Source organism: Scedosporium apiospermum, assembly GCF_000732125.1.
Source record: "Scedosporium apiospermum strain IHEM 14462 chromosome Unknown SEQ_SAPIO_0116, whole genome shotgun sequence".
NCBI classification, from domain to species: Eukaryota; Fungi; Ascomycota; class Sordariomycetes; order Microascales; family Microascaceae; genus Scedosporium; species Scedosporium apiospermum.
Genome location: NW_015971817.1, coordinates 72,540 through 99,219, shown reverse-complemented (window position 1 = coordinate 99,219; position 26,680 = coordinate 72,540). Strand labels below are relative to the sequence as shown.

General features: G+C 53.5%; 8 protein-coding genes and 1 pseudogene across 8 annotated transcripts; 5 read left to right on the top strand and 4 right to left on the bottom strand.

The window, feature by feature from the left end:
* Nucleotides 1–3,321: 3,321 nt before the first annotated feature.
* SAPIO_CDS8022 lies at nt 3,322–3,798 on the bottom strand (annotated as a pseudogene; the record flags this gene model as incomplete).
* Nucleotides 3,799–4,691: 893 nt separating this feature from the next.
* Nucleotides 4,692–5,485, top strand: SAPIO_CDS8021 (uncharacterized protein; the record flags this gene model as incomplete). Its single annotated transcript, XM_016789753.1, has 2 exons — nt 4,692–4,904; nt 5,039–5,485. 2 exons carry the CDS (start codon nt 4,692–4,694, stop codon nt 5,483–5,485), a joined length of 660 nt encoding a protein of 219 aa, XP_016640626.1.
* A 782-nt stretch (nt 5,486–6,267) lies between these two features.
* SAPIO_CDS8020 (putative 2og-fe oxygenase protein) lies at nt 6,268–7,328 on the bottom strand (the record flags this gene model as incomplete). Its single annotated transcript, XM_016789752.1, has 2 exons — nt 6,268–6,912; nt 7,020–7,328. 2 exons carry the CDS (start codon nt 7,326–7,328, stop codon nt 6,268–6,270), a joined length of 954 nt encoding a protein of 317 aa, XP_016640625.1.
* Nucleotides 7,329–8,263: 935 nt separating this feature from the next.
* On the bottom strand, nt 8,264–11,940 carry SAPIO_CDS8019 (Bifunctional P-450/NADPH-P450 reductase; the record flags this gene model as incomplete). The annotated part of the gene is made up of 4 exons (XM_016789751.1): nt 8,264–10,327; nt 10,396–11,227; nt 11,308–11,341; nt 11,451–11,940. The coding sequence occupies 4 exons, from the start codon at nt 11,938–11,940 to the stop codon at nt 8,264–8,266; spliced, it is 3,420 nt and encodes a 1,139-aa protein (XP_016640624.1).
* A 965-nt stretch (nt 11,941–12,905) lies between these two features.
* SAPIO_CDS8018 (putative zinc-binding dehydrogenase family protein) lies at nt 12,906–14,090 on the top strand (the record flags this gene model as incomplete). The annotated part of the gene is made up of 2 exons (XM_016789750.1): nt 12,906–13,483; nt 13,559–14,090. 2 exons carry the CDS (start codon nt 12,906–12,908, stop codon nt 14,088–14,090), a joined length of 1,110 nt encoding a protein of 369 aa, XP_016640623.1.
* A 2,726-nt stretch (nt 14,091–16,816) lies between these two features.
* SAPIO_CDS8017 (uncharacterized protein) lies at nt 16,817–19,163 on the top strand (the record flags this gene model as incomplete). Its single annotated transcript, XM_016789749.1, has 4 exons — nt 16,817–16,925; nt 16,982–17,135; nt 17,198–17,921; nt 17,985–19,163. 4 exons carry the CDS (start codon nt 16,817–16,819, stop codon nt 19,161–19,163), a joined length of 2,166 nt encoding a protein of 721 aa, XP_016640622.1.
* Nucleotides 19,164–19,361: 198 nt separating this feature from the next.
* SAPIO_CDS8016 (uncharacterized protein) lies at nt 19,362–20,882 on the bottom strand (the record flags this gene model as incomplete). The annotated part of the gene is made up of 4 exons (XM_016789748.1): nt 19,362–20,101; nt 20,217–20,412; nt 20,525–20,663; nt 20,740–20,882. The coding sequence occupies 4 exons, from the start codon at nt 20,880–20,882 to the stop codon at nt 19,362–19,364; spliced, it is 1,218 nt and encodes a 405-aa protein (XP_016640621.1).
* An 817-nt stretch (nt 20,883–21,699) lies between these two features.
* Nucleotides 21,700–23,440, top strand: SAPIO_CDS8015 (uncharacterized protein; the record flags this gene model as incomplete). The annotated part of the gene is made up of 3 exons (XM_016789747.1): nt 21,700–22,267; nt 22,345–22,861; nt 22,975–23,440. The coding sequence occupies 3 exons, from the start codon at nt 21,700–21,702 to the stop codon at nt 23,438–23,440; spliced, it is 1,551 nt and encodes a 516-aa protein (XP_016640620.1).
* Nucleotides 23,441–24,694: 1,254 nt separating this feature from the next.
* Nucleotides 24,695–26,198, top strand: SAPIO_CDS8014 (uncharacterized protein; the record flags this gene model as incomplete). Its single annotated transcript, XM_016789746.1, has 3 exons — nt 24,695–24,798; nt 24,882–25,015; nt 25,201–26,198. 3 exons carry the CDS (start codon nt 24,695–24,697, stop codon nt 26,196–26,198), a joined length of 1,236 nt encoding a protein of 411 aa, XP_016640619.1.
* Nucleotides 26,199–26,680: the final 482 nt, after the last annotated feature.

The window sequence follows — 26,680 nt, the reverse complement described above, 5'->3', positions numbered from 1 at the left end:
AAGGTTATCTAATCATAGAATATGAGAACTATGGCGCATGGTGCTTACATGGAGCTTTAATAGGAGTGTTCATCTTGGAGAATCGTCAGCGACTTCTCGATCCGCTCTGTCTCTCTCGACTGGAGGACCTGGAGGTCTAATCCACAGTGGATCGTCACATTCAGGTCTCGATGAATTCAATTCCATTATCGTTGTTCTGAGACAATCAGGAGCTTTCCCAGGCATGCGTCGCCCAGTGATCATCGAACACTCTGTCGCCTCCCTGACAGAGCTAGGAGGCCATGCACTATTGGACACAGGGGCCGATGTGGACATGGTCGCGGAGGATCTCGTAGATAGAATGGAAAAACTTGGAATAAACCATCGTTACCCCCTAAAAAGAGGAATCTTTGTTGGCTCAGTGAATGACCCATCTGAGAAGAAGTGGGCGAGGGGTCTGGCCTCCGCCATAACGCAGAGGCATTCTAAAGTGCCAAGTTACACTCCACCAGCCGTGCTCGTCTCAGTGTATGTTCCTAACCCAACCATCGAGATGTCGGTGTTCCGACACGTCGGAGGAAACCTCGAGTGAAACGCTACGAAGTGAGGCTTGTAGTTGTCGCCTGCATCCCTTGATTATCTACATCCGAAACCTGCGCAGGTCTGGCTGACATTTGCCCCAAGACAAGCCGAGACAGAGTCCGCTTACAGTGGTTGCGTGCTGCTTGAGAAGTATTAAAGTGCTATGTTTGCGCTTAGGTAGTTGGTATCGTTAGCTTCCGCAATCGTACCCCCTGCATTCTTGCCATCAAGCCATGACTGAATCCGAGTGCCTACTAGTAGCCCTAGATGCGGGCTTTGCCCATCTTCGCTCCCAGAGATCGAGCCACCTTTTGAACTAAATCGAGAAGATTAGAGTGAATGGGGTGGGAGAATTGGTGTCCTTGCCTCAACTGGTCGTTTGTGGAGATCAGTTTGCGGGGAAGAGCTCCGTCCTCGAGGGCATAACGGGCATGCCCTTTCCTCGTCAAGAGGGTCTTTGCACGAGATTTCCTACTGAAATCGTCCTCCGCCACTCCAACACTCCCCAGACTATTACGGCTACAATCTGGCTGCATGGATCTTGTATGCAGGAAGTTTAGAAGATGCTTAGGGGATTCCAAAAATCTATTTAATATATGATAGAACTTCCTTTGATTATCGGGGAGGTGGCTAAACTTATGGGTATTCGGGGGTACTCAGAATTTGCAGATGATACTACCTTTGCATCGGACGCACTCCACATAGAGATATCGGGACCTATTGGCATGCATCTTAGCGTGGTAGATTTGCCAGGCCTCATCTCTATTCTAAATGAAGAGTAAACTGATGAGGACCTCTAGACTGTGTGCGATATGGTCGAGGACTATATACAGAGCTCTAGGACCGTTATCCTTGCGGTTCTGCAGGCTAGCAATGACATGGCAAACCAAGGCATCATCAAACTGGCGCGGAGGCACGATCCCGAGGGCCAACGAACCGTCAGGATTATTACGAAGCCTGATCTCATCAATGAGGGAACTGAGTCTAGAATTGCGCTTGTTGCGAGGAACTTGGATATAATTAAGCTGAAGCTTGGTTTCTTCCTCCTTAAAAACCCGAGTCCCAAAGAACTGAGGGAGGGGTTGGATATGGACAGTCGATATAAATGCGAACTACGCTTCTTCTCGGCACCTGCTTGGGCAAACCAAAAGCTGGACATGAACCGAGTGGGGGTAGAAAATCTCCGGCGCTTTTTGCAGGCTCTTCTTGACATGCATATTGAAAGGGAACTTCCGAAAGTATGCGATGAGATCAAGGGAAAGTTGGTTGAAATAGAGAGGGAATTGAGCTCAATGGGGCAGGCACGTCCGACTATTGGAGACATACGAGCGTTCCTGACGAGCGTAAGCATGCGCTTCTACGAGTTAGCCAAGGCAGCACTTGAAGGTAACTATTATAGCCTTGACCCAGAATTCTTCTCCGACGACGATATTTCAAGACTCCGGGCGCATGTTCAAAAGAGTATTACCAAGTTTGCTTCCTAGATACGGGATCAAGGGCAGAAGAGAAAAATCTCAGAAGCCGTCGATTCAGATGATTCGGAGTCAATGGATGGAACAACGGACCAGCTGCTTGTAAGCAAATCGGAGATGATGGCATGGGTGGAGCAGGTATGTCAATCCGAACTACTGCTTGCCTCTAAGCGCTAACTCTGGATAGGTGTATGAGCGCACCAGGGGAACAGAATTGCCAGGCAATTATAACCCGGTCCTCCTCGCGGAGCTTTACTGCGAGCAATCCTAGCTGTGGATCACAATGGCCAAAAAACACGTTCAAAACACTGTGGTGATGACCAGGCAATGGGTTAGGTCAGCCGGTAGCAGGCTCATCCGAGAGGAGGGTCTGCGCGGAGAGGTCGAGGTCATTTTTGATCAGTGGTTGTCTGGCGCTGAGTCGCAGGCGCTGGAGGAACTGAATAAGCTCGTTGCAGACGAACAGAGGCACCTATTGACGTACAACCACTACTACACTGATACTGTTCAAAAATCCAGACAAGATGCTCAGAAGCGAGCACTCAGACGAGCACTAAACCTGGTCACGGAGGAAGACTGGAACGGGAAGCTTTATATCAGCAATAACAGACTGAACATTGATCGATTCGTATCTGCTCTCGAGGCGAGAATTACTGTCGATATGGACAAACAAGCGTGCTCGGAGGCCCTGAACGAGCTGAATGCTTATTATAAAGTATGTTACCCAAACAAGTATACGATTTACAGGCTTAACAAAGGCAGGTCGCAATGAAAACCTTTGTCGACAACGTGACGCGACAGGTAATCGAACGTCATATAATGTTTCCCTTGCCGAATGCTTTCTGCCCGCAAGTAGTTTCTCAGTACCCAGATGACATTCTCGTGCGAATTGGATCGGAGCCGGAGCAACAGGTTCTTAGGCGGACGGTGCTAAAGCAATTGGTGGATGGTCTGAAAAGAGGCCTAGACGATTTACAGCGGCTCCCTTCCCAGTTTTGAGGATACCGGGGCGCTTTGCAGGTGCGTTACTCTACGAAGCTCAAGGACAGTTAAGTCTTGGAAATGGGGTTGATGTGGCCGAAGCTCTCTAGTAAGCTTTCTTTGATTCGTGTAAAACTGCAAGTCATCGATCATTTTGTTTTATTTCAAGACGGGTAATGTGCAACATGACGGTAGACGAGCCGTACTGCGATGGCGAAATTTTAGATACGGTGCTAGAGCTGTCCAAGCAGGCAGCCCACACCACCTCCAGCAGTGACCGACGTCATACACTCCCTCTTCCGATCGCTTACTTCGTCTTGCGCTTGATATCGCCCAGACCGACGTCAAGGACAAAGGCCACACGAAGCGCCGCACACATCGCCGTAGAGGGCAAAGAGAACCAGTCTTCCGGCCTCCACATGAGAGGGCTAAGTCGGCCCTGCTCGACGTACGCCAGACACGTGGTGACGCAAATGATGATATCGACCACGGCGATGGCGCCCTGGTAATACTTCCAGACGGCTAGGTCCGAGGTCGAACGCAGCATGAAGGCGCTCAGCATGAAGGTGAGGATAAAAAAACCGCCGAGCTGATTGAAGATTGCGATGTGTGCCGGGTTCATCACGACGTCCGGGCTCTCGGCGGGGATGTAGGAGAGCAGGAGGAGATCCGGCGCGAAGAGGCCACCGTAGCTACCGGCAAGGGACAGCACGGGGTCAATCCAAAGGAACCAGAGCCAGTAGGGGAGCGGGAGGCGGTCCCGAGAGAAGGTCGTGGGAGCCATTCTGCTATGTGGGAGGGTTCGTTTACTTCGTGGTCTCCAAGGGGTGTTTGGCGATAGATGTCTTTTCAGTTTAACGGATTAAAGGGGTGATTGACGGATTGACGTGAGATGAGGGGTGGTGAAGTCGGCAGGCCTCTGGTGAAGGATGTCAGTCATCTTTTAATGAAGCAGGCGTCCAATGCCCAAGGAATCGTTTGCCAAGACATCTTCTTCAGGGAGGATTCTATTGCCAAGAGATAATCCCTTTTTAGTGCTGAGTCAGACCACGACCACTTGGTCTATTGGGAATTTGGGTGAGGTTGGATGCCGATCTCCCCTCCTGTTACATCACATCAATTGATCCATCACCACCCTCGACATGCTCTGAATGAGACATCAACATTTGGAAGAAACATAAAATAATGTTGTCCCAAACACTACTACATCCAATTTAGGTTTATATCGGACTTACAAGTCTAGGCTTCAAATGGATATTCAAGATGAGACGATGCCTATGCAGGGGGCACTTTAGGTAAATCCAAGGACGCCAAGGATTCACATTCAGAAATGCCGTTAAAGCTGGACGGGGCCGAACAGTAGCTGAATTGAAACCTGAAATATAAGGCAGGAACACTTGGAAATGAGGAATGCAGAAAGACGAAGGTAGGGGTGATCCGTTTTGACCCTCTGATTTGATGCACGACCGTTGCCTTTTATTGCGACTAACCCTGATAATAAAGAGCCGATCCTGAAGCATGCCGAGGAAGAAATCCACCCTCATCCTTCTCATCATAAACCAAATTTTCTCACTTTAATTATTCTTTGCCCTTTGCTGAGTAGCCGGGTACTCTCAAGCGTTGAATCCCCCTTTTGAAGCCTTCATTTACGCTTAAACTCATTGCTGTCTGTATATCATGACGACTCCAGCTGCATGTGAGGCCGGCGGTTCGCAAGCTGCCCCTCCGGCACCTGGTGTCGACCCCAATGCTGTCCCAACGGCCGAGACGTTGATCGCCGCGTGGGACCTTACCGTCCGCGACCGGGATGGGAAAGAAGTCCCTTTCAAGGATATCGTGAATGCGTCTCCTCGGGTGCTAGTTATCTTCATCCGGCATTGGTTCTGCCCCGTAAGCAACCCCTCACATCGCATCTCACTTCCTCCATTGTCATTTCGATACCGGCCGCACGGGACACCAATCATAATAAGAAATAGGCGTGTCAAACCTACATCAAAAGACTGGTTGAAACAGCTACTCCAGAGGTGCTGAACAGCCTGCCCGTAAAAACATCCATCGCCATCATCGGCAGCGGCGACCACCAACTCATCGACCACTGGAAGAAGCAGGCGAATTGCCCCTTCCCGACGTACGCGGATAAGGCTCTCAAGCTGTACAAGGCCTTCGGCCTGCCCCGCGCCATGGGTGCGCAGGACGGTTCCGAGTACTACAACATGACCGCCTTCCAGGGCTTCGTCAAGGCCATGTCGCAGGTTATCTGGATGCCGCACAAGGCCCTCAAGGCTGGTGACCCGGCCCAGAATGGCGGCGAGCTTCTCTTTGAGCCCGCTTCCTCGGGCGAGAAGGGGAAGGAGGTGACGTGGTGTCACCGGATGCAGCATGCTGCGGACCACGCTAAGTTTGAGGATGTTTTCGAAAAGTTGGCCATTGAGAATGTCGCGAAGGCTGGGAGCCAGCGTGACGGTCTTTGATACTTTAGTGTGCTCATTGAGAGTTTGAGGAGTTAATATTCGGGTTTATACAGTTCAGCAAGTGGAGTGGTTCCGTTTCGTTTTCGGAAGGGTTGCGGCTTGTTACCATCCAACATTTGACCGGTAGGGTTAGATCCTCAAGGTCTCAAGGCTACGTCGTAGAGCCTGTTTAATAAGTAAGGTAAATCAAGGACTAAGGATAGTGCCACAGGCGATGCCACGGTTAGAGGCTGAGCAGCGCCCGGACCACCGAGGGCCCCAGAACCCGTCTCCGTGTAATGAGCACGGCCGGCAGGAAGGCATGCGGAGAGGGCTCACAGAACATGTACTGCGATTAGCTCCCAAATGACAGGAAGAGGCTAAAACTATCATAAGTTTGATCAAGGCTCCGGGTCAAAAGTAAATGTCACTGGGCCCCCTTGACAGTTTGTTGACAGTCGCATCCTGGCAACAGTACAGTATTTCAGGTCTGTTGAACAACAGTTGGCCGACGGTCTATGGCCCTGCAACAGTTGCATATCAAGAAGCCGTTGAAAGGGAAAAAAAAAAAAAAAAAAAAAAAGCAAAGTTGCAAGGAACATCACATCGCGCGTTTGATTGTTTGGCCACTCATGGTGGTTTAAGGAGAGAAAACGAGCTGAAAAGACAGGGTTCACAAATACAACTAAGAATATTGGACAGCGCGTAATGTCGTTCTCTTTAACAGTTTTCAACCAAGAAGAAAGGAGCTTAATATTCTTGTTCCGAGAAGTAATCAATAGCTACCGTGACTCTCAGCTACCCTAAGATGCCGCAGCGAAAACCGCTTTGTTGAGCGAGAACTGGTTGCCGAAGCGTTTGACCAGCAACTGGCCAACCGTCTCCTTCTTGGGATCGTCAGGGTTCAAGGGGTTCGAGGCGCCGACATCGCCGTGCCAGAAAGTAGCGCACGAGAGACGCTCGTGTTCGTCCCTGTTGATGACGCGGTGCTTGGCGCTGCGGAAGACACCGCCAGACCAGTTCATAACCATGTCGCCGCAGTTGATGACGTAGACATCCTCAATTGACGGGACAGGAAGCCAGGCCTCGCGCTCCTCAACCCAGACCTCGAGACCCTCACGGCCAGGCTGCTGGAGGAGCACGGTGACACCGCCAAAGTCGGTGTGGGCACCAACGCCGAACTGTCCCTCGAGCGTCTTGCTGGCCGGCGGGTAGCGGATCATCTTCATCTGCACGATGGGTCGGCGCGCGAATTGGTCCATCACATCCGTCGAGTAACCCAGGGCTTGGAGGAGGATCTCCCAGATGGTGCGGCCGAGCTTACCAGTCTCCTGGTAGTAGTTCCAGACGGGGCCGTGGAAGTCTTCCTCGGGCATGTCGGGCCAGACGTTGGGGCAGTGGAAGCCTGGGGGCTCCACGACGGGATCTTCTCGCCCGATGTAGAAGGCCTTTTCCGATTAATACTTGTAAGTAGATACAATGACGGGCGGAGAGAAAGGTGCGAGCATCTATGGGCAAACATCATTGTATACGTATATATAAAGCTATGACTTACCTCTTTCGAGTCAGGCAAAGCATCTCCCTCCCGAAGGCTCATGCCGGAGCACTCGTAGCCTCGACGACCGGGGCTCTCCAAGAAGGAGAGCTTCATCTTCTCCTCCTTCGGCTTGCTGAAGAAGTTGTCCAGACTCTGGAGCAGAGCCTTTTGCGCGGCCATCGGCACACCGTGGTTCTTGACCTGGAAGAAGCCATACTGAGCGGAGGCTTCCCGAACCTCGGCAATGACTTTCTCCCTGTCACCAGGCGCTTGTGGGTTAAGATAGGGACCGAAGTCGATAAGGGGGAGTTGAATTTCGTCGGCCATTTTTTCTAGCTTAGTCGATAGTGTTTAGTAGTGTCTCGATCGAAGTTGGGTTAGACTGGAATGGAGTGAAACTTGCAATTTGCGTCAGACGCTGCGGGTATATAATCCTGGCATGATAGGATAGTCCTATGTTAGTTAACCTCTGTTGAAATCCGTAGGGATTTAGTGGTGTTCGAAGAAGAGTAATCCATCGAACGATGAATGAGCTGATCTATTATGATATTCCTTTCGGCGACTTTTGCATGCGCCAAGTCGGCGGTTTTCTGTTTTCTTGCAACCCACCCACACTCGTTCTACGCCATACTGCCCTGCTTACACCAGGCAGAATAACTACGACTCTTAGCTGCGTAGGTTGCCCTTGAACAGTAGTTGAATACACTCTAGGAGACTCAAGTTAGATCGAGGCCGAAGATAGCCCTGAGGTTCTCCCGTCCCATCCGGTATACGTAACACTGCACAGGCTGGAACTCTCCGAGTGTGAGGATGTCACTCAATATCTTCCAAGACGAGTCGTGTATTGTAATCCTCCCCCGAAGGCATTCATGCCGGTTGCTCCAAGGATTTCTGGCGAGGAGTCAGGGAACCGCCGCAGTCTGGTCAGCCATAGCTAGAGCTTAACGCGGTGAAACGAGGAAGCAAACGGAGAATGAGATCTCCTCGCTTTGTATACTTTTCTTCCCGAAATCCTCACGGTTGCCTACGCAGACAGACAGAGTTGAGGCGACCAAACCACCTGAGCGGACTCGCCAAAGATGCCGGGGTTAGGGTTAGGGTGTTCTTTCATACAATCTACACATCCTATCTGTCTGAGCCTAAACTAGCTATCCGCCTGACTACCTGATAAACTGGTAATCCGTATGCTCTAGAGAGATCGGGAATTGGAAGGGTCTCCGAATAATGAATAGGGAATCTGCTCTAGCCAAACGACGTGAATCCTAATACACGTCACTGACGTACTGGTGACTGCTCTTGACCTGCTCCAACCACTCAAGTGCCTCGACCTCGCTCTTCCCCGTCTTCTCCCTCCAAATCCGTCGCCACGTTTCTGCGGAGCTCATTCCCAGCCTGGCCGCACTACCACAAACGTAGATCTTGGCCCCCTCGCCGAACAACTTCCAAACACGCTCCCTGTCCTCCCACAGCGCGTCGGGAACATGACGCCCTCCCTTCTTCCCGCCACTCGGCTTGGAGAAGCACGGAATGAGCTCGACAAGACCATCCTTCTCCCACGTTTCCAGCTCCGCGCGATACAAGTAATCCTTTTCAGGGTGACGGCAGCCGTAGAAGAAGAGAGCGGGTCCCAGACTCGCCTCTCCAGCTTTCGCCTGCTTGGCTGCGGCAGCACGCTCTTGGATAAAGGCCCTCATTGGCGCGATACCGGACCCTGCGGCAAGCATAATGATTGGCGTCTTGGTATTAACCGGCAGCTGGAAGGCTTCCTTGGTCTGGCGCACTAGACAAGGGATCCGGTCTCCGATGCTGCGGCGGGCAAGATAGGAGCTCGCAACGCCGCGGAACGTGCCATGGCCGCTCATGGCGGGGGACTCGAAAACGTCAACCGTTAGCGCGGCGATAGGGCCACTACTGCTGTCAGCTCCTTCGAGCCGGCGGCTCTGCGGGTCGAGAGGCGAGGAAGCGATTGAGTACGTGCGTGGCATCAGTGGGAGCAGGAGGTCGATGTAAACACCAAACGGCAGACTAAGTCCAGGCACTTCCTCCAGAACATCGAGGATCGAGTACCGCTTGTCCAGCAGTCCCTGATAGATAGACTCTTCTTGCATCATGTTGAGGCGCGTCCTCTCTACGCTGTTCTCGCTAGCCCAAGTAGCGAGAGTCGCGAGCTGCCTTTTCGTGATGGGCACGGCGAGCTCGACGTTCTTCCGTAGGAAATCCTCGACCGCCGTCGGCTGGGTGGGAAGAAACGATTTCTTGCTGAGTGGGACACTCATAACGTCATCGGAGCTGAGGCCGAACCTCTTCATCACACGGGAGACAGTGTCGTCGGGATTCTGCCCTTGGACAACTAGGTAGTCTCCAGACCTGTACTCCGACCCACGAGGGAGACGGACCTCGAGGTGCCGCTTCGCCGAGCCCACAGAAGCATCTGCTAGCTGGTGGTTGGCGACGATAGTGCCGAGGATTACCTGCTCCCCATCTAGCGCCTGCTGGGGAGTCTTGAGATGAGCATTCTCGATGACGACGTCCACGCCGACGCGGTCCGTCTGCTTCTGCTTGGCTCCTTCCCCAGCGATGGCGACGCAGAATTGCTCGCTCCAAGCCTCCCAGGACCCGACGAGATCCCGCTTCACGTTAGTGAAGCCGGCCTCCATGATGCGCTCAGCCCCAATCTGCGCAAGCTTTTCGTCGACTAGCTTGGGGATGCGGTGGAAGGTGTGGACCCAATCACTGTTGCCCACACCGAGCACGGCAAACTTGACGCCGTCGGGTAGCCGCTTGCCCTTGGATGCCCAGGCCTCTACCCAAGAGACGAACTTCTTAGCGTTGTCCGCGGGTCGACCCTCGTATGATGGCGTGATGATTAGAATGGGCTTGTCGGTGGGCAGGTGCTCAACAGCGGCGTCCATTTCTCGGATATCCGTGACCTCGAGGTTGAAGCGGCGGGCGTTCACAACGAATGACTCGACGAGAGATTCGCAGGTCCCTTGGTTGCCGCTGAATAGAACGGAAACGGGTTTTAGTGATTCGTGCTGGGTGGCAGTGCCATTGACCTTCGCCTGCGGTTGCTGTTCGGTGACAGCCAAGTTCTGGTGAGACGCACTACCACCCCCTGGGATGCCCAGCGTGAGGGTTCGGCCTTGGCGCCGGCGGACTCTGATCTTAAGGTCGACCGGCTTGACGCCCATCTGACCTGTGAGTTGTAGCTCGTAGTCTGGCTTAACCAACTCGACATTGAACTTTTGCAGCACCATGGCCATGCAGATGAGAATCTCCTGCTCGGCGAAACCGCGGCCGATGCAGGCCCTCAAACCGTCACCAAACTGTAGCCAAGGCGTGTGTGAGCAATTGGCTGAAGACCAGATCATTTACTGTCCGTAATTGTACTTACAGGCTTCCACGCGTTTGGTGGCATCTTGGAAAAATTGACCTCCAACATGCGTTCCGGACGGAATTCGTCGGCGTCGGGGCCCCACACGTCGGGATCCCGGTGAAAGTGGCGCCAAATGCCCGACACCATCTGGCCCTTCTTGATGAAGTACTTTCCGCCGAGGACGGTTTCGCGGGTGGAGAACCTGGTGAGCAGGCTCACTGGGTGCTGGATGCGCAGGGCCTCCTTCATGCAGGCGTCAAGGTATTTCAGCTCACGGATCATGTCGTATGTGAGAACGTCCTCGCCGACGACTTTGTCGACCTCCTCCTGCGCCTTGCGGAGGGTCTCGGGGTTCTTGCACAAGAGGTACCAGATAAAGGAGAGGGTGGAGCTCGTGGTCTCGTACCCACCGCCGAGTAGGGTGGGAATCTGGTACATGACGTTCTCAATGCCCATCATCTCTCCCGACACTTTGTCGACGCCGTGGATCATAATGTTAAGGAGATCCTTGGCGTCCGGCTTAGGGTTGTCGATACGCTCCTGGATGATCTGGCGACAAAGCTCCCGGATCTTGGTGATGTTTTCCTGCCTGTGCTGCTCGTCTTTGTAATAGTAGAGCGAATTCATCAGATCGGGGCGGTTAGCGCGCCGCCCGGACTCGACGATGGCTTCCTTGAGCTGCTTCTGGAACGGGTGTGGGTCCTCCGAGTAGAACTCGTTGAAGCGGTAACCATAGGCGCAGAGGCCAATGGTGTCGAATGTTAGGCGCGACATGTCTTCAATTACCTCGATCTCGTGGGTTGGACCGAATCGATCCCACTTTAAGACGAGCTGAGCCGCGAGATCCTGCCTGTGCTCCCGTAGCGGATATGTCAGTCATCCGATTCTCGTAGCCTCGGACTAAATTTCAGGAAACTGCTCTGTACCTACATATCATCAAACATTCCGCGCAATCCAACAGGCCCTGTTACGTTTCTCCCGTCAGTTCCCGCATTTGCTGCTTATTTGTCCTCTGACTGAACGTATCGTGATACGATCGAGGCTGAGTACAGGAATGCATGCTTTCTACATACCTAACGCGGGCCGGAGCAATCTATGTGCCTTCCCCCAAGCAGGATCTGTCGACTCGACCGAGAATAGACCGTCACCAAAGACAGCTCTCATTTCTTGGTGCAGCCGGTGAGTGAACTTGGTGAAGCGCGTGTCATCGGCCATCTCGTCGACAAGGTCGCGGCTGCCCACAAACACTCTGGGATATGTCATGCCCAGATCGAGCTGGAAGATGGGCCCATACTCGTCCATGAATTTCCAGTAGGACTGTACTGGAAGAACGCGATCCAGATCCGCCAGGTGGCCCATGACGCCGAAGAAGTTCTTGTACGGTGGCTTCGGAATCGGCAGCAGCTTGGAGTGATCAATGACTTCTTCTCTCACATTGGACTGGATGTCCTCCGGAGTGACATGGGTGGGGACGGGGCACCCGTGACCATTGGGTTTGGCCTCGCCATTTGTGACAGCCTTGGACGCATGGGCTGGACATGCTGCAGCATCTGCAGAGGGCATCGTGTTTTGTTCTCTGGGGCAGCTCTTCGATTTCGGTTGCGTTCGCCTTCAGTCTCACCTCCGTCTTTGGGTGTCCTAGTGGATGGACGTTTTTGTTAAGGGGAGTGAGAGAGGTGAAGCGAAAACTTAAACACGCGATCACATTAGGTGGGGAGAAATGGAACTCTGTGTGAAGACATGACAGCGCAGTGCCGGCGGCGAAGGGTGATGGTGATGGTGTTGTATAGGTCTCTGTACGGTATGTAATATGAGGTGTAGGCAAGTATAGGGTGAATTCACCAATTCGTTCTTTGCATAAAGCAAGGTATGACCGGGTTGTATCTACGCAAGATGAAGACAGAAAGTGGCGCCATCATTAACGACACATTCGGGTTTCTGACAGACGGAAAACCCACCCCCACCAGTCAGCGACAAACAATTTGTGTGTGAACCGGCGAGCGGAGAATTTCACCGTGAATGGGTGGTGCGGCTGTGCGGCGCCGATGTTCCATTCGGGGGATTTTGTTTCGCTTCGGTGATCCCCACATCACTGCAACCCTCGACATCGGTGCTTCATTACATAAGATAACCCCGACTCCGCCGACCCTCTCCCTCCGCCGATTCTCCCCGCCCCGTCCCGCTATCGGGGCCACGTAACTTGGCCGGTGCAGACGGACATGGATGGTTGTTCCTGTTTTGTTTTATCTTACTGGTGCGGAATAAGCATGCCTATCTGTACGCCTGCCCATAAGATGAAGTCTAGATGGAGCACGAGACAAGGCTTGGCTGGAACTAGACTGGTGAAGGTGTCGGCGTTATCATGATCGTAACCATCGCGCCTCTTTCAAGCCCCCAATCCCGGGAAACCCTTAGAAACCTACTTCCACTGTGTAATATCTACAACCTCTCTTCCTCCCCTACACCAGGCGGCCCAACATCAACTTGTTCAAGCACCCCTAGATCGAGCGGCCTGTCCAACAGACGTAATGTCGCCACCACTCCCCAAAACCCAAAAGGCCATCGTGGCTCTAGGACCCGGTGAGCTGGGCATCAAGAATGATGTACCAGTCCCCCGTCTTGCCCCCGACATGGCGATCGTCAAGACGGCGGCGGTGGCCATTAACCCAGCCGACGCCAAGATGCTTGATTACAGCGCCGCCCCTGGCGCCATCATCGGCTACGACTACGCCGGCACTGTGGTCGCCCTCGGTGAGGAGGCTCTGAAATCTGGTAGGCTGGCCGTGGGCGATCGCGTCGCGGGGCTGGTGCACGGCATGAACAAGCTCATCCCGGATGTAGGCGCCTTCTCAGAATACGTCGGCGCTTGCGCGGACCTGCTGCTCAAGATTCCCGACCACATGAGCTTTGAAGAAGGTGCAAGTTTTGGCACCGGAGTTGCGACTGCGTCTCTCAGTCTATTCCACGAGCTTGGTGTGCCTGCGACTCTGGATCAGCTACGTGACGGTCGTCCCGCCAGCGAGGAGGATAGGGAGAGCCGCGAGTTCGTTCTCGTCTCCGGTGGAGCGACGGCCACTGGCACTCGTGCAATCCAATTACTCAAGCTGTATGATACTCTTTTTTCGTTTCTTGCTCTTCACCCAGAGACAAATGCGAACAGTTGACTGACGATGACGTCTAGTGCCGGCCTACGCCCCATCGCCACCTGCTCACCCGCCAACTTCGACCTCGTCTACCGCTTCGGCGCCGAAAAGGTCTTCGACTACCACAACCCGACATGCGCTGCCGACATCAAGGAATACACAAACGGCGAGCTAGCCTTCACTTTCGATTGCGTATCCCAAGCCGACACGACAAAGCTCTGCTACGCCGCCATGGGCCGCGCCGGCGGCCGCTACGTTTCCCTCGAGCCCTTCCGTGACACCATCGCTCAGACACGCTCCCTGACTATTGAACCCTCCTGGGTCATGGTCCTGACCATCTTTGGTAGAAAGGTGGCGTTGGAGGGCGAGTATGGCCGTGAGGAGCGCCCCGAGGATCGCGTCTTCGGAGCTCGGGCCTTCGCCGCAGTTCAGGACTTGCTGGACCGTGGTCTCATTGACACGCACCCCGTCAAGATCTCTCCTGGTGGCTGGGACGGTGTCGTGGGCGGTGTTAATGTGATTCGGAGTCAGGCTATGTCCGGCCAGAAGTTGGTCTTCCCGGTTGCTTAGAGTTCTATTTTTTCCTTTTTTAAATTTGACCGTTTATTTTTACCGAGAGGGTTTTGATGAGGTATAAACGTCCTCGGTTGCTACTCGATCTGCAATTTACTATCAACGGCGCTGGCGGAGGAGTTCGTTATTGAACGCTCAATTTAAACTATTTGTCGTACCCCAGAATACAACATTGCCGTTCTCGAGGCAAATAAAGTGAGACGAACATGAGAGGGTAGGACTGCATTGCGAAGTGATCCGGTCAAATTGACTAAGGTAGCTGGCGCCTCTATTACCTACCAATTCTACCATGTATCTAGTTTGTCTTCCAAGGCTCTTCAGCAGTCGATTTAAGTACAACGACGCCCCTACACTTGAATATGCACTCCTTGCTTGATTTACAGCAGCCACTGCACAACCCTAACCCTAGCTGCAGGTCTTGGATTCTGAAAAGCAGTGTAAGAATATTTCTTGCTACTTTAGTTGGTATGGGTGATCACGTAACTATGTTAACTGCGAGTTACAATCTTTCACGGAATATCATTTCCGAAATCACCTGGGACAAAGCATCTTGCGCCGAGGACGGGTGAACCCATACGCTGATGCGGGCCGGCTTCATAGCAATGACATGCTGGAAGATTTAGCCCACTTCACCAAAAATGAGCGACACCCCATCCTGTAGTGGAAGTCCGTAATTGGAGCTACATCCGTTGTCTCTTCATCCCAACAATCAGCTCACTGTCTCGCCAGCTCTGTAGGGCACGGCCTGGGTGGTCTGAGCCAAGATGCTGCTGTGTAACAAGGCCTGGCCTAAGGTGTCGAAATCTCGGGCCCCCGCCCAACGACCCAATTGTCCCAACGGATGCAAACTGAAACCCCTCAATCGCGGCCGTCAAGCCAGCCTCCATGCCCTTTTTTACTACTTTTCTGTCCTTAACCGCCTTTACCCGAATCCTGTGTGTCCTCTTTGATAGGTACTGACTGAAAATGCCTAACGACGTAGACGCGGCACGTCCTGCTCGTCCGCAAAAGGTGAAATGCGATTGTGGCCGACACTTCAAATCAAACGAAGCCCTTCAGCAGCATCGGAACGACTCGTCGAACCACCCCGAGCCACAAAACGGCTCGCCGGACCGCCCGGGACCAAGTCGACAACCCCTTGGTATACGGTGTCCCTGCGGAAAACGTGTCCGGAACGAGCATGACTTGAACCAGCATCGGCTCACTTCGCAGACGCAAAAACACTTTGAACAGTTCTGCGCTTCATTTGGTCAAGGCGAGGAACTTGGGTTGGCACTATCACCTGGCTACGTATGCCCTTTCTTCCAGGCGTATAAAATGAGAGATTGTGCTGATATACCATAGTAGGATAGAATCTTTCTCCCAAACCCGGACGTTCCGTTATATCGGCAGCCACCCATCCGCTTCGAGCCGGCAGCTGCCGTCGGAGAGGGGCAAGCTGGCAAGACCAAACCAAAAAGAACCGCCAGAAGAGCCGTGGAGGCAACTACGGAGGGTCACATGGAGGCAGCTACGGAGGATCACATCGTGGGGTGTGGTCGGCGTCCAATACATGGTACCCGGACGTCGGTGACAACCATGGTCTCTGCGACAAGGACTGCGGCTGGTGTGGGCATTGCGCAGACGAGCTCGGCTACTAAGCTCTACGCTGCGATGTCGAAGCAACATGTCCGTCTAAAAGCTAGGGTCGGGGGCGGGTGAGAGAAGGGCGGCGTGGACATGCCTAGGATGAAAATGATTACTGGAAGCACGAGGTTGAATTGAGTTATTCCGCCACCTGCGCGAGATTTGACTCGCCTAAGCTGAGTAGTATAGGGAGTGAGTGGTTACGCCTAGCCCTCAGATCCCGGGACAACAGCCATACCTTCTGCATTTCCCGAATAATTCATCAACATCATCCAGTGCCCTGCCCCTCTAAACTGGCAGACGTCGGATGATTGATCAACCGGCAACAATTATTAGGGCGCAAGGAGGGGCATTCTATATGGAATGGGATGGCGGCTGGGACTTCTAAGACGCCAGGCACACAAGATAACAGAGAAGTATTATCTTTGTGGCAGAAGCAAGGACATCTGCCCAAGGTGGAAATTCGAACCATTCGGTAGTTAGATTGTGGGGTTGGTCAACATTGTATGCTGGTCTCCCATGGCAAAATAGGTGACGAGATTAGTCTTCCTGCGCAATAGCATTGCGGATCTTTTCCTGACCCCGGCCTCGCTACCAATGCTGTCCAGTTGGTCGGCATTGTATGGACGTTGGTCTCGGGAGATGCGGCCGATCTGTGAACCGAACAATGGGCTGAATAGCATAGAGTATTTTCAGATGCTTCCACACTCGGGAACACTTTCTGCTGATCCACCTTCAGGAGATCTTGGGAGTAATGCTGAGTCTCGGGCGGCTGCCTCCGCGGCCACCGACGTGAGACACTTAAAATTTTCTGAGCCGGAGGCTCGTCCGCTATCCTTCAACTCAACGTTTCTCGCTCCGCATGCAGCTTCACTAGCTTTCGCTTCGAAGCCAAGGATGAATCTGCAGCTTACTCTCATGATCCAGTGCCGAAACCCGCTTGGCAGTGGGGCAGGCTGACGCGTCGAAACCAGTCTCTGCCGATCAGCAATATTTAAATATTCACCTCCTAGGGCTGAAGTAATTTAAAGCTGTCTCTGAATGAACCACTTCTGTCTCCTCTTCCTGCGGTTGGAGCCGCCGACTCATTTATTGCCATGGGGGGCTTTCAGTTTGTGCGGCGCGCTCCTACAGGAGGACCGGAACCGACTCGGTTGGGCACGTACAATGACAAGTATGTCATCGTCTACGATTTTGAAGGCGTCGGTATGTAGAATTTGAATGGGGGCCCGCCAAGTATGCTCCTATCTGACTCTGCAAAGACACGGATACTGCTAAGAAGGAGATTACCACCCTCATTCGTGACCTCGAGAGTGTCGGCCTCTATACGGAAGTACGACCCGGCTATGACGAAACGTTGCTCGTTTTCGCCAAAGCCCCCCGGGAGCTCCTACAAACCATGGTCTACAATTCCCGGTTCGTTCATCTTCGCACAACGCCTTTGCCCGTTCCTCAAACTTACAACTTACTATTGACAGGATAAAGGACTGGCTTTACGGCATCGTTCAGACACATCCGGGTGAGAGCAAAGAGGCCATGGGCCGCGACGGCTTCGAAGCAGAGGACATACTCTCCATGTACCACCTCGTCAACTGGCCCAAGCCGCTCGGAGGTGCCGGGATCACTCCCGGTTGGGGCCAGTGGGAGAGAGTCAGAGCCATTTTCCCACTGCATAACGAGGCGACGAATTCGAGCCTCATGAAGCATCTGAGCAGGCGTCTGGTGCTCACGAACGAAGACCTGGACCAGATTCGCAACCTGTTCGGCACAAAGGTCGCCTTCTACTTTGCCTTCATCGAGGCGTACGTAGTCTTCTTAACCTTCCCTGCAGTGACTGGTTTGATTGCGTGGAGCTGGCTGCCCGGTTATTCCGTCATTTATGGTATCGTGACGTGTGTGTGGTGCACCGTATTCCTGGAGTACTGGAAGCTTCAGGAGATTGATCTTAGCATTCGGTGGAAAGTGAGGGGTGTGGGCTCTGTGAAGATCACTCGGCCGCAGTTTAGGTGGGAAAAGATTCTCGTGGACGAGGCGGGTCGGGCGAGGCACTATTGCCCCAAATGGAAGCAGGTTGCTCGTCAGCTGTTGCAGATCCCTTTCATTCTCTTCGCCGTTACGATTCTCAGCGTCTTGATGCTTGCCGTGTTTGCCATCGAGACGCTTGTGTCGGAGAGTTACGGCGGGCCATTTAAAAACGTCATGGTGCGCTTCCAGTCCCCGCGCCTTCGGGGTCATGATTGTAAGCGAAGGCTAATCTGCACATAGGAATACGTTCCGACCATCATATTCGCCGTCATCCTACCCTATGTAAACGGATGCCTCGAAAACGTCGCCACTGCACTGGCCGATTTCGAGAACCATCGAACCGCCGACAACTACGACATGTCGCGCACACAAAAGACGTTCGTCTTCCAAATCATCACCAACTACCTCCCAATCCTCATCACCTCCTTCATCTACGTCCCCTTCGGGAAGGACATCGTGCCGAAGCTGGAGAGGTTGACTTTGGCAATGTTCGGCACATTCGGACAAAAGTATCTCCTCACCGTGAACCGGTCTTTCACCGTGGACCCGGACAGGTTGCGGACGGAAGTCATCGCCTTGACGGTCACCGGCCAAATTTCCGCCTTCTTCGAAGAGAACGTATTCCCCGTAGTAAAGCGCAAGGCCCAACGGTGGTATCAAGAGTACCGCAACAAGCCCGTCAGCCGTGATGCCTCTTCCGCTTATCTCCTGAACGACGACCCGGAAGAGGCCGAGTTCCTCAACAGCGCGCGCAACCAAGCCACACTCGAGATTTACAACGTACAGGACGACATTGCCGAAATCGCTCTTCAGTTCGGGTACCTCGCGCTCTTCTCGCCCGTATGGCCGCTCCTGCCGATAGGTTTCCTCATAAACAACGTCCTCGAGCTACGCACGGATTTCTTCAAGATCATCAACGAGCAGCAGCGGCCTGCGCCTGTGCGGACAGACGGCATCGGGCCGTGGATCAACTCGCTCGAGTTCCTGACGTGGATGGGGAGTATTTCGACGGGGGCCATCGTGCACTTGTACGGGGGTTCTGGCGTGGTGGCGGGGGGTGCGTGGTGGGCGATGCCCATTACCATCTTCGTGAGCGAGCACGTCTTCATGGGCTTGCGCTCGGCGGTGAGATATACCCTGCACCGCATCGGATCTGAGCAGATCCGGAAGGAGAGGAAGCAACAGTATATTTCTCGAGTGAAGTACTTGGATGAGATCAAAGAGAGGAGCAAGGCTACGCTGAGTGCTACGCCGGCGGAGAAGCAGCGGAGGAAGTCTGTGAGGGCGATGGATCGGGATACGTTCTTTACCAAGCAGGTTGAGGAGGGTGTTAGCGCTAGTGTTGGGGTTGAACTAATACAGGCGATCAAGGGGAAGAGGGACCATGACTCGAAGGACCGACCACTAAAGACAGATTAGACCTCGAAGGGAACACGGGGAGTCAGATTGATATCACTATGACTGTATCAGAGAGTGTGAAAGAGGAACTGGAGTCGAAAGTGTACTACCAAATATATAGAGAGTCTTTATTGCTAACTATTTGGATCTCTTGAGGACCCTCTCACGCTACCAAAAAATAAACAGTCTACAGCAGTCCATTCCCACTATAGCACCAACCTAGTTCGGCACAGGCAGTACGATGGGTACACGAGGTAAAGGTCGAACCGCCTGGTTGGCGGTAGTGATCTTAGCATCCTTATTCTTCAAGCGCCTGCTCGAGTTCTCATCCCTCGAGTTGCGCACCGCCTCAGCGCCGCGCTCAAGCATCTCGGCATTGTACTCGGTGACGGCAGCCTTGATCGCGTCGAGGTCCTTACCATCGACGCCGGCTAGGAGCCGAGACAGATTCATCGAGTCAATGAAGGTGTGGTACCCGCCCTCTCCACGGAAGGGGGTCATAGCATGCGCGGAATCACCCAAAAGGATCACACGACCGGCTGGCAAGCTCTCAAGCTCGAGGTCACGCCAGATGTGCATCTCGGGCTTGATGCCGCTAGCAGGGGTCAGCTCGAACAACTCACGGAACTGAGGCGGCATGTCAGCCGTGGCTTTGAGGACATAGTCCAGCTTCTCCTGCTGGGAGGCATTGCGGAGCCAATGGTCTGCTTGCTCGATCGTGGGGTCGGGCTGCATGAACATCCAGTAGTGGCGGCCGGAGCGACCGCCGGGGAGGACCTCGTGCAGGCCATTGAAGTGGGCGAAGCCCTGGGCGGGGTTGATGTAGACGTAGGCACTGTGACCCAAGGCGAGCTGACGCTGAAATGCCTCTTCTGCCAGGGTCACCTCACCGACAATGGCAGCAAGAGGGACAATCTTGAGGAGCTCGTTTGCAGGGCGCTGGAGTAGCTGCTCTCGGACTTGGGTATTGAGAGTTAGATTTTGAGCGAGTACGCGCAAAAGAGACGAGCAAGAAGATAATAAGTAGATGAAAGGTCTACAATGAATGGAAGGCCGGCGTCTTTGTTTACTTACCAACGCTGTTGATGCCATCCGCGCCAACGAGAATGTCTCCCTTGGCGCTTGTGCCATCCTCAAAAAAGACAGTGACGCCTTCGTCATCGTGTTCGATTCGCTGCACACGCTTATTCCATTCGATGGGAATATTGGTGGATAGCCAATCTCGGAGGCGGTGACGCTCAGAACGGATGATTGGCGCCTCAGGGGTGTCCTATTCCTGGAGTTCAGCAACAGGCCTCAGTTGGTTCGATAAGTGCTCCTCTGTTTTTTCTTCCTCCAGCCGGCATTTTCTTTTCTCGATATAGAAAACGTTATGTACTGACCTCAACGCCCAAACGGATATCGCGACCAGGGAAGTACAATGCCATCTGAGCAGGGAGGTTCAGAGGCTGGAGATGGTCCGTCGCATCCTTCAGTTTAGGCAGGTCGTCTGGAAACGAAGCCTGGAGCTTATCGACGATGCTATAGGCATGGCGTCAACATAATTAGACTTGAGCGGTGAAATCAATGGACGGATTATAGAGATTAGTGTTCATACGTGTGGATACCGATGGCCCATCCTTGGAAGCGCGAGTCAGGGGAGGCGTCACGCTCGAAGACTTGAAAAGATATGCCCTGCTTGCGAAGGCATTGGGCTAGGCTGAGACCGCCCACGCCTCCTCCGACAATGAGTACATGCATATTGTATAGGTATGCGAATGGAGAAGGGCTGCACAATAATAAAGCAAGGTATATTTGCGTGAACTAGGATTGTGCGCGAGAAAGTAGACACTAATATTCCGCAGTCCCGAAACACTGAGTAGAGCTGACCCAGCGATACTACTTTATACCAGGCTTGCCGCTTTTCCGACTGTGTCCATTCCGCATTCCCAATAGCCTACATCTTGTTCGCATCAGACCCTATTTTACGTGTACGTTCTCATTTAATGCGCCGAAAGAGGCTGGGTTGCCTTCGTCTCCACTTCGGAGGTGGTAGCACGGCGTTGCAGTCGCTTTCCCGTGTCATCCTTCGGCGCCTTTACCCACGAAAGCGACATATAACTTCTGCTTACATGCATATGCAGGATTAGGATCGCGCTCAGCCGTTCCTGGGTTCGGCGGGGTCTCGCGAGAGAAGACATGACAGGACCGAAAGCCTAGACTCTGGTCCCTGGATCATTCGACATTTTCGGTGATACCGAGGTCCTGCTGCATTCTAGCCTGCTTAACGCCTATCCCCCACGTGCGGCTGTGGTGCCGCTGTGCCGTCCTCTCTACTCTAGTCATCCCTTCAATATTCCCCCCCACAGAAGGGGGTCTGTCCAATGCAGGAAGAAACCTTTCAATTGGGATGTCGTCCGCCTTTTATAACTCACTCTAGAAGTTTGAATTACCACTACACAAGCCAAGCCTCCGACAGCTGCCCTCGGTCAAACAATCAACTTCTCCATAGCACTCCCACCATTTCACCTTACCATCAGACCCACTATCGGACGCAAAGCAAAGAAAGGCAGAAGCCATGCGTCGATCCTACCTAAATTGCTCTCAGATGCTGCGTCTCCTCCTTTCGCTCCTGGTGGCGGCGAGCGCTGGTGTAGTAGGTCATTCGCGGAATCCCTCCATCTGCGAGCTTGTCGATGCCCAATTGCCTGGTCGCGTTTCCTATCCCGGCACCGCCGGCTACAACAATTCACAGAAGGCCTACTTTGCCGGCCAAGAGAGAGATCTGAGCCCCGGATGCGTCTTCAGGCCCACCAACACGGATGACGTCTCACGGTTCGTCAAGCTGGTGGGCTCCGAACGGCAGTCCGGCAGGTCTCCTCGCGGTAGTCGCCCTTCATCCCCCAAGTTCGCTGTCCGGGCTGGAGGGCACAGTCTCTGGGCCGGAGCGGCAAACATGAATGGCGGCATAACCGTCGATCTACGTTCCCTCAACTCGGTGGTCGTCAGCGATGACGGGGCCGTGGCGAGAATTGGCGGCGGCGCCGTTTACAGCAGCGATGTCTTCCCAGAAGTTGTCAAGCATAACGTCACTGTCATGGGAGGCCGGATCCCAGGAATTGGGGTTGGAGGCTTCACCACAGCAGGTGAGTTGGGAGATTGCCTCAAATACATACCCACTCTTCTGCTTTCCCATGTTGCTTACGATATTTGTCTCACATAGGTGGTATGACGTTCCTATCCCGGAGAAACGGCTGGACCTGCGATAACGTCTACGGCTACGAAGTGGTTCTTGCCAGCGGCGAAGTTGTCTATGCCACAGCCAGCTCCTCTCCAGATCTCTGGCTCGCGCTCAAGGGCGGCTCGAGCAACTTTGGCATCGTAACGCGCTTCGATGTGGCTGCATTCCCCCAGGACCTGATGTGGGGAGGCGTCATCCTCTTCAACTACTCACAGAGTGTTCTGGAAGGTCACGCCGAGGCATTCAGCAACTTCATGCGGCCCGAGAACTTCGATGATCTGGCCATGATGTCCATCATTTTCGGCTTCACCAATGCTGGTGGGTCGCCGACGTTTTCTGTCTCGGACGCCATCTTTTACAGCGACGGCGTCGAATTTCCCCCAGTTTACCAGAACTTCACTTCGATGCCGGGCATTCTGCCTGTCAACACCCTGGCACTCAACAACGTGGCAGATCTGGTGAACGGGTTCGGCGCGGTGCTTCCGCAGAGTGTTGATCGGTAAGAAAAAATTGACATCCATGTTTCTTTTGCATTTCTTGCATCTTACATCCTCAATCCTTCAATTCTGGCGGTCTGCTTTTCAGGCTAACATGATGATCACGCGACCACAGCATCTACGAGCTCGTCTACTCCTTTAAAACTTCCGACGCGGCCCTCTACAAACAGCTGTTCCGGGCTTGGGAGAAGTGGACAGACACAATTGCCGATATCCAGGGTGTCAGCGTGCAGTATCTGATCCAGCCGCTCCCCGTGACCAACGGCACCAATTCCCTGGGGCTGACGCCTAATGCAAAAGACGGTGTGACAGTCTGCATAACGGCGACCTACCCGAACGCGGCCGATGATAAGGTGGTGGAGAAGCGCGTCAAGGCGTTCCTGGAAGGGCAGGTCAAGATCCTCCGCAAGAAAGATTTGTTCATACCGTTCCAGTATCTCGGGTACGCCGACAAGTCGCAGGATCCGATTGGCAGTTACGGGAGGGCGATCAAAAGGCAGCTGCAGGCCGTGAGTAGGAAGTATGACCCCAACGGTTTATTCCAGGATGGTATCTCTGGCTCGTTCAAGGTCTTTGCGTAAACGTCCCCTTCAGGTGGCGATATCTGTCTCCTCATTTTAACTCTTCTCTTTTTGCCTCTTTTTCTCAATCAAACAAAACGGGCTACGATATTTTTTTTCTTCTTCTTTTCTTCCATAGATTTAGATCTTACTCGTAATTTTTAAGTGCTCTCCTGCTGCCGAGCCGTCAATATTACTATAGCTATAGCAAAACGTCAGCTCTCTATTATCATATTATCAGCTGCTCCGTGGTCTCACCCCAGTCTCCAAACACGCATTTCCCTTAATTTCGTCCCGCCACTACCCAGTCGAGCCCCCAACAACTAAACTCGCAAGATCTTCCCTCCTTCTCCTTCATCTTGCATGTGGCCCCCCACCTATGTAGACATGTTGACCGGGTGTGTGGCTTAGGGGGGTTTGAGGCACTTCGTAGGGTGCACTTGTAGGGTAGGAATGCAGGACAAACAGCCTTCAGCACAGACTGGTCAAGGGTCCGCCTGGCAGGGGTGGTGCGGGACGGGCGTTTGGCAGCGAAGTGGGTGAGCCACTAGGAACTTTCGTCCACACACATGGGGTGTGTGGGAGGTCACCAGTGCAGCTTCGGTTGTCTGCCAAGGTTACACCACCGGAGCCTGGAGCCTGGCCAGTGATAACGCTACTCGTACGCGTAGGCTCAAATACGAAAGGAAATAAGGTACATCTCGTCATCTTCGAGGGTTAAATACGCCAAGACGGGAGGCATGACCACCACGTTCCTCTATTGGTGTAGAAGCATCGGCTTTCGGTGGATTGCTGTAACGCCCAACGCCACCAGATGCGCCACCGGATAGACTAATGCTCCCCGGGCGCCGCCAAAAAAACGCCGAATCAATACTTTATCGAGGGCTCTGCTACTCCCGCTCTCTCATTTGACGATTCGCGATCCATTGCTCGAATCTCACTCCTCCCCGCCGGCTTCCGTTTCTTTTCCCATCTTGCCTACCGATCGATCTGTCCTTCCACCTATCTGCCGACGAGCCCAAGCAACGCGCTATTTACCCCTTCTTCTTTGACAAAAACACCTCGCGAGCCTGCTTTTCTTCTTTCTCAGTCGGCTCCAATCCCCTCTCCAACCCCCCTTTTTTGCTTCCCGGTTAGATCCGAACTCGCGCAATCCGAGCAAGTGAGGTGCAGAGCTCCAAGAAACCGTACGGACACGAAGCTCACAACGCCAAGCAGCACCAAACCGACCACTTCTCAGAATCCCCCCCAAGTTTTTTACACCACTGCAGAAAAATGGCAGCGTTGGCCAGTCGCATTTGGTCGGCCTTCAACCCACCCCAGGTGGAAAAGAAGAGCACGGCACTCAAGTTTGGAATTCTAGGAGCGGCGGGCGTTGCGTGAGTGTCCCCCTGCCTCTCTTTGTTTTTTTTCGCCCTTCTCGGCCCCGAAGGAAAACAGAGGGCACTAATCAAGCAAGCAGACCATTGACCCTCATCATCCCTGCCAAGTCGCATCCCGAAGTAATTGTGCAAGCTGTCGCTGCACGAGACCGAACTAAGGCTGAGGCCTTTGCCAAGTCCCACGGAATTCCCGAAGTCAAGGACTCCTACCAGGGTGAGTCGCCAAGTCTCCTTTCAAGTTCCATCGCCTGGGCCTGCATGGGATGGGTGCATTATACCCACCGCAATCTCCTTCCACCTCGTTTCTACATGCAGCTTCCGCCCGCCCGAATACTGAAAGACCCAAAGGGGAAAAGGAACGAGAAGCAATTGCTAACAATGGTGCTCCCCATCCCACAGACATTCTTGACGACCCCAACATTGACTGCGTCCTCGTCCCCCTGCCGAATAGCCTCCACTTCGAGTGGGCGGCCCGCGCCATCCGCGCCGGCAAGCATGTTCTCCTCGAGAAACCCTCCGTCGCCAACTCGACCGAGGCCGAGTTGCTCTTCAACCTGCCAGAGCTGTCCAAGCCCGATGGGCCCGTGCTTCTCGAGGCTTTCCACAACCGCTTCTACCCTAGCTGGCAATACTTCCTCTCGTTCGTCAGTCCGAAGGACGTGGTCCATGCCAAGACGCACTCGTCGCTGCCCTGGTGGACAACTGGGATAAATGACATCCACTACAACTACCCCCTTGCTGGCGGCACCATGATGTCCATGGGCACGTACAACTACGCGGCGCTCCGATTGGTTTTCGGCGCAAGTCCCGAGGAGTGCGTGAGCTGCGATGCGGAGGCCTACACCGAGGGCGTCCACGACAAGGCCGACTATGCCTTCCAGGCCAAATTCCGCTTTCCCGGCGGAGGCATCGGCGAGGCGTCGAGCTCTCTCAGGACCGAGGCTCTACCGCGGACCTCGTACATCACCGTCAAGCACAGGGAGGTCGTCGTCCCGGATGATGACGCGAAGCTCAAAGCTGCCAGCCAGAAGAAGCTCCGCACGCGCGAGGTCACGCTGCACGGTCTCATCCATGGTGTCTTCTGGCACCGCATCGATGTCACGGACCAGTATGAGATCCGTGACAGCGCCGGCAAGACTGTCAAGAAGTGGACCGAGAAGAACTCGCACAAGGCCTACACCTTCGCCGAGGCTGGCCCCGAGTTCGCCGACAAGGTGCCCGGTGAGACATTCTGGATGTCGTACAGGCACCAGCTCGAGCAGTTCGTCAACAAGATCAAGGGTCGCCCGACGGAGTATTGGATCACTGGCGAAGATTCTATTGAGCAGATGAAGATGATCGATATGGCTTATGTGAAGAGCGGGCTTGGCCCGAGGCCTACGAGCACATATCGGTGAAGCGAGGGAGTAGAAGCGCGAGCGGGGAGTAATTTGCAGGTTTCTGGTTTCTAGTCTCTAATCTCTGATTTTCTTGTGTATTTCCTTCCTATCATTTAGAAATAGTAAAGCTAGCGGGAGTTTCATATAACTGCCTCAACAGATTCTATTCTTCACTCTATTTTGTTCTATGGAGATGACCCCAACAATCCTGTTTACGGTAAACACACACACACACTCAATCAGTCATCTAATCTTGTCTGATATCTGAGACCCCGCGAGTTCATGACAGGAAGCGGAGCCCGCGACTGCAACGCGGTGGATCAGCTTCCTGTCTGGGACACACACCACAACCGTTCCGGGAACCGAGATCCACGGACTTGCATACTTCGTACATGTAGGGGGCCAAATTGAATTAATTCATTGTTTTTTATTTCATGTTCCCACCATTGTAACCCCTCGCTGCAGAACGCGAGATACGGTCGTTTGAAGGGTCGCAGTAA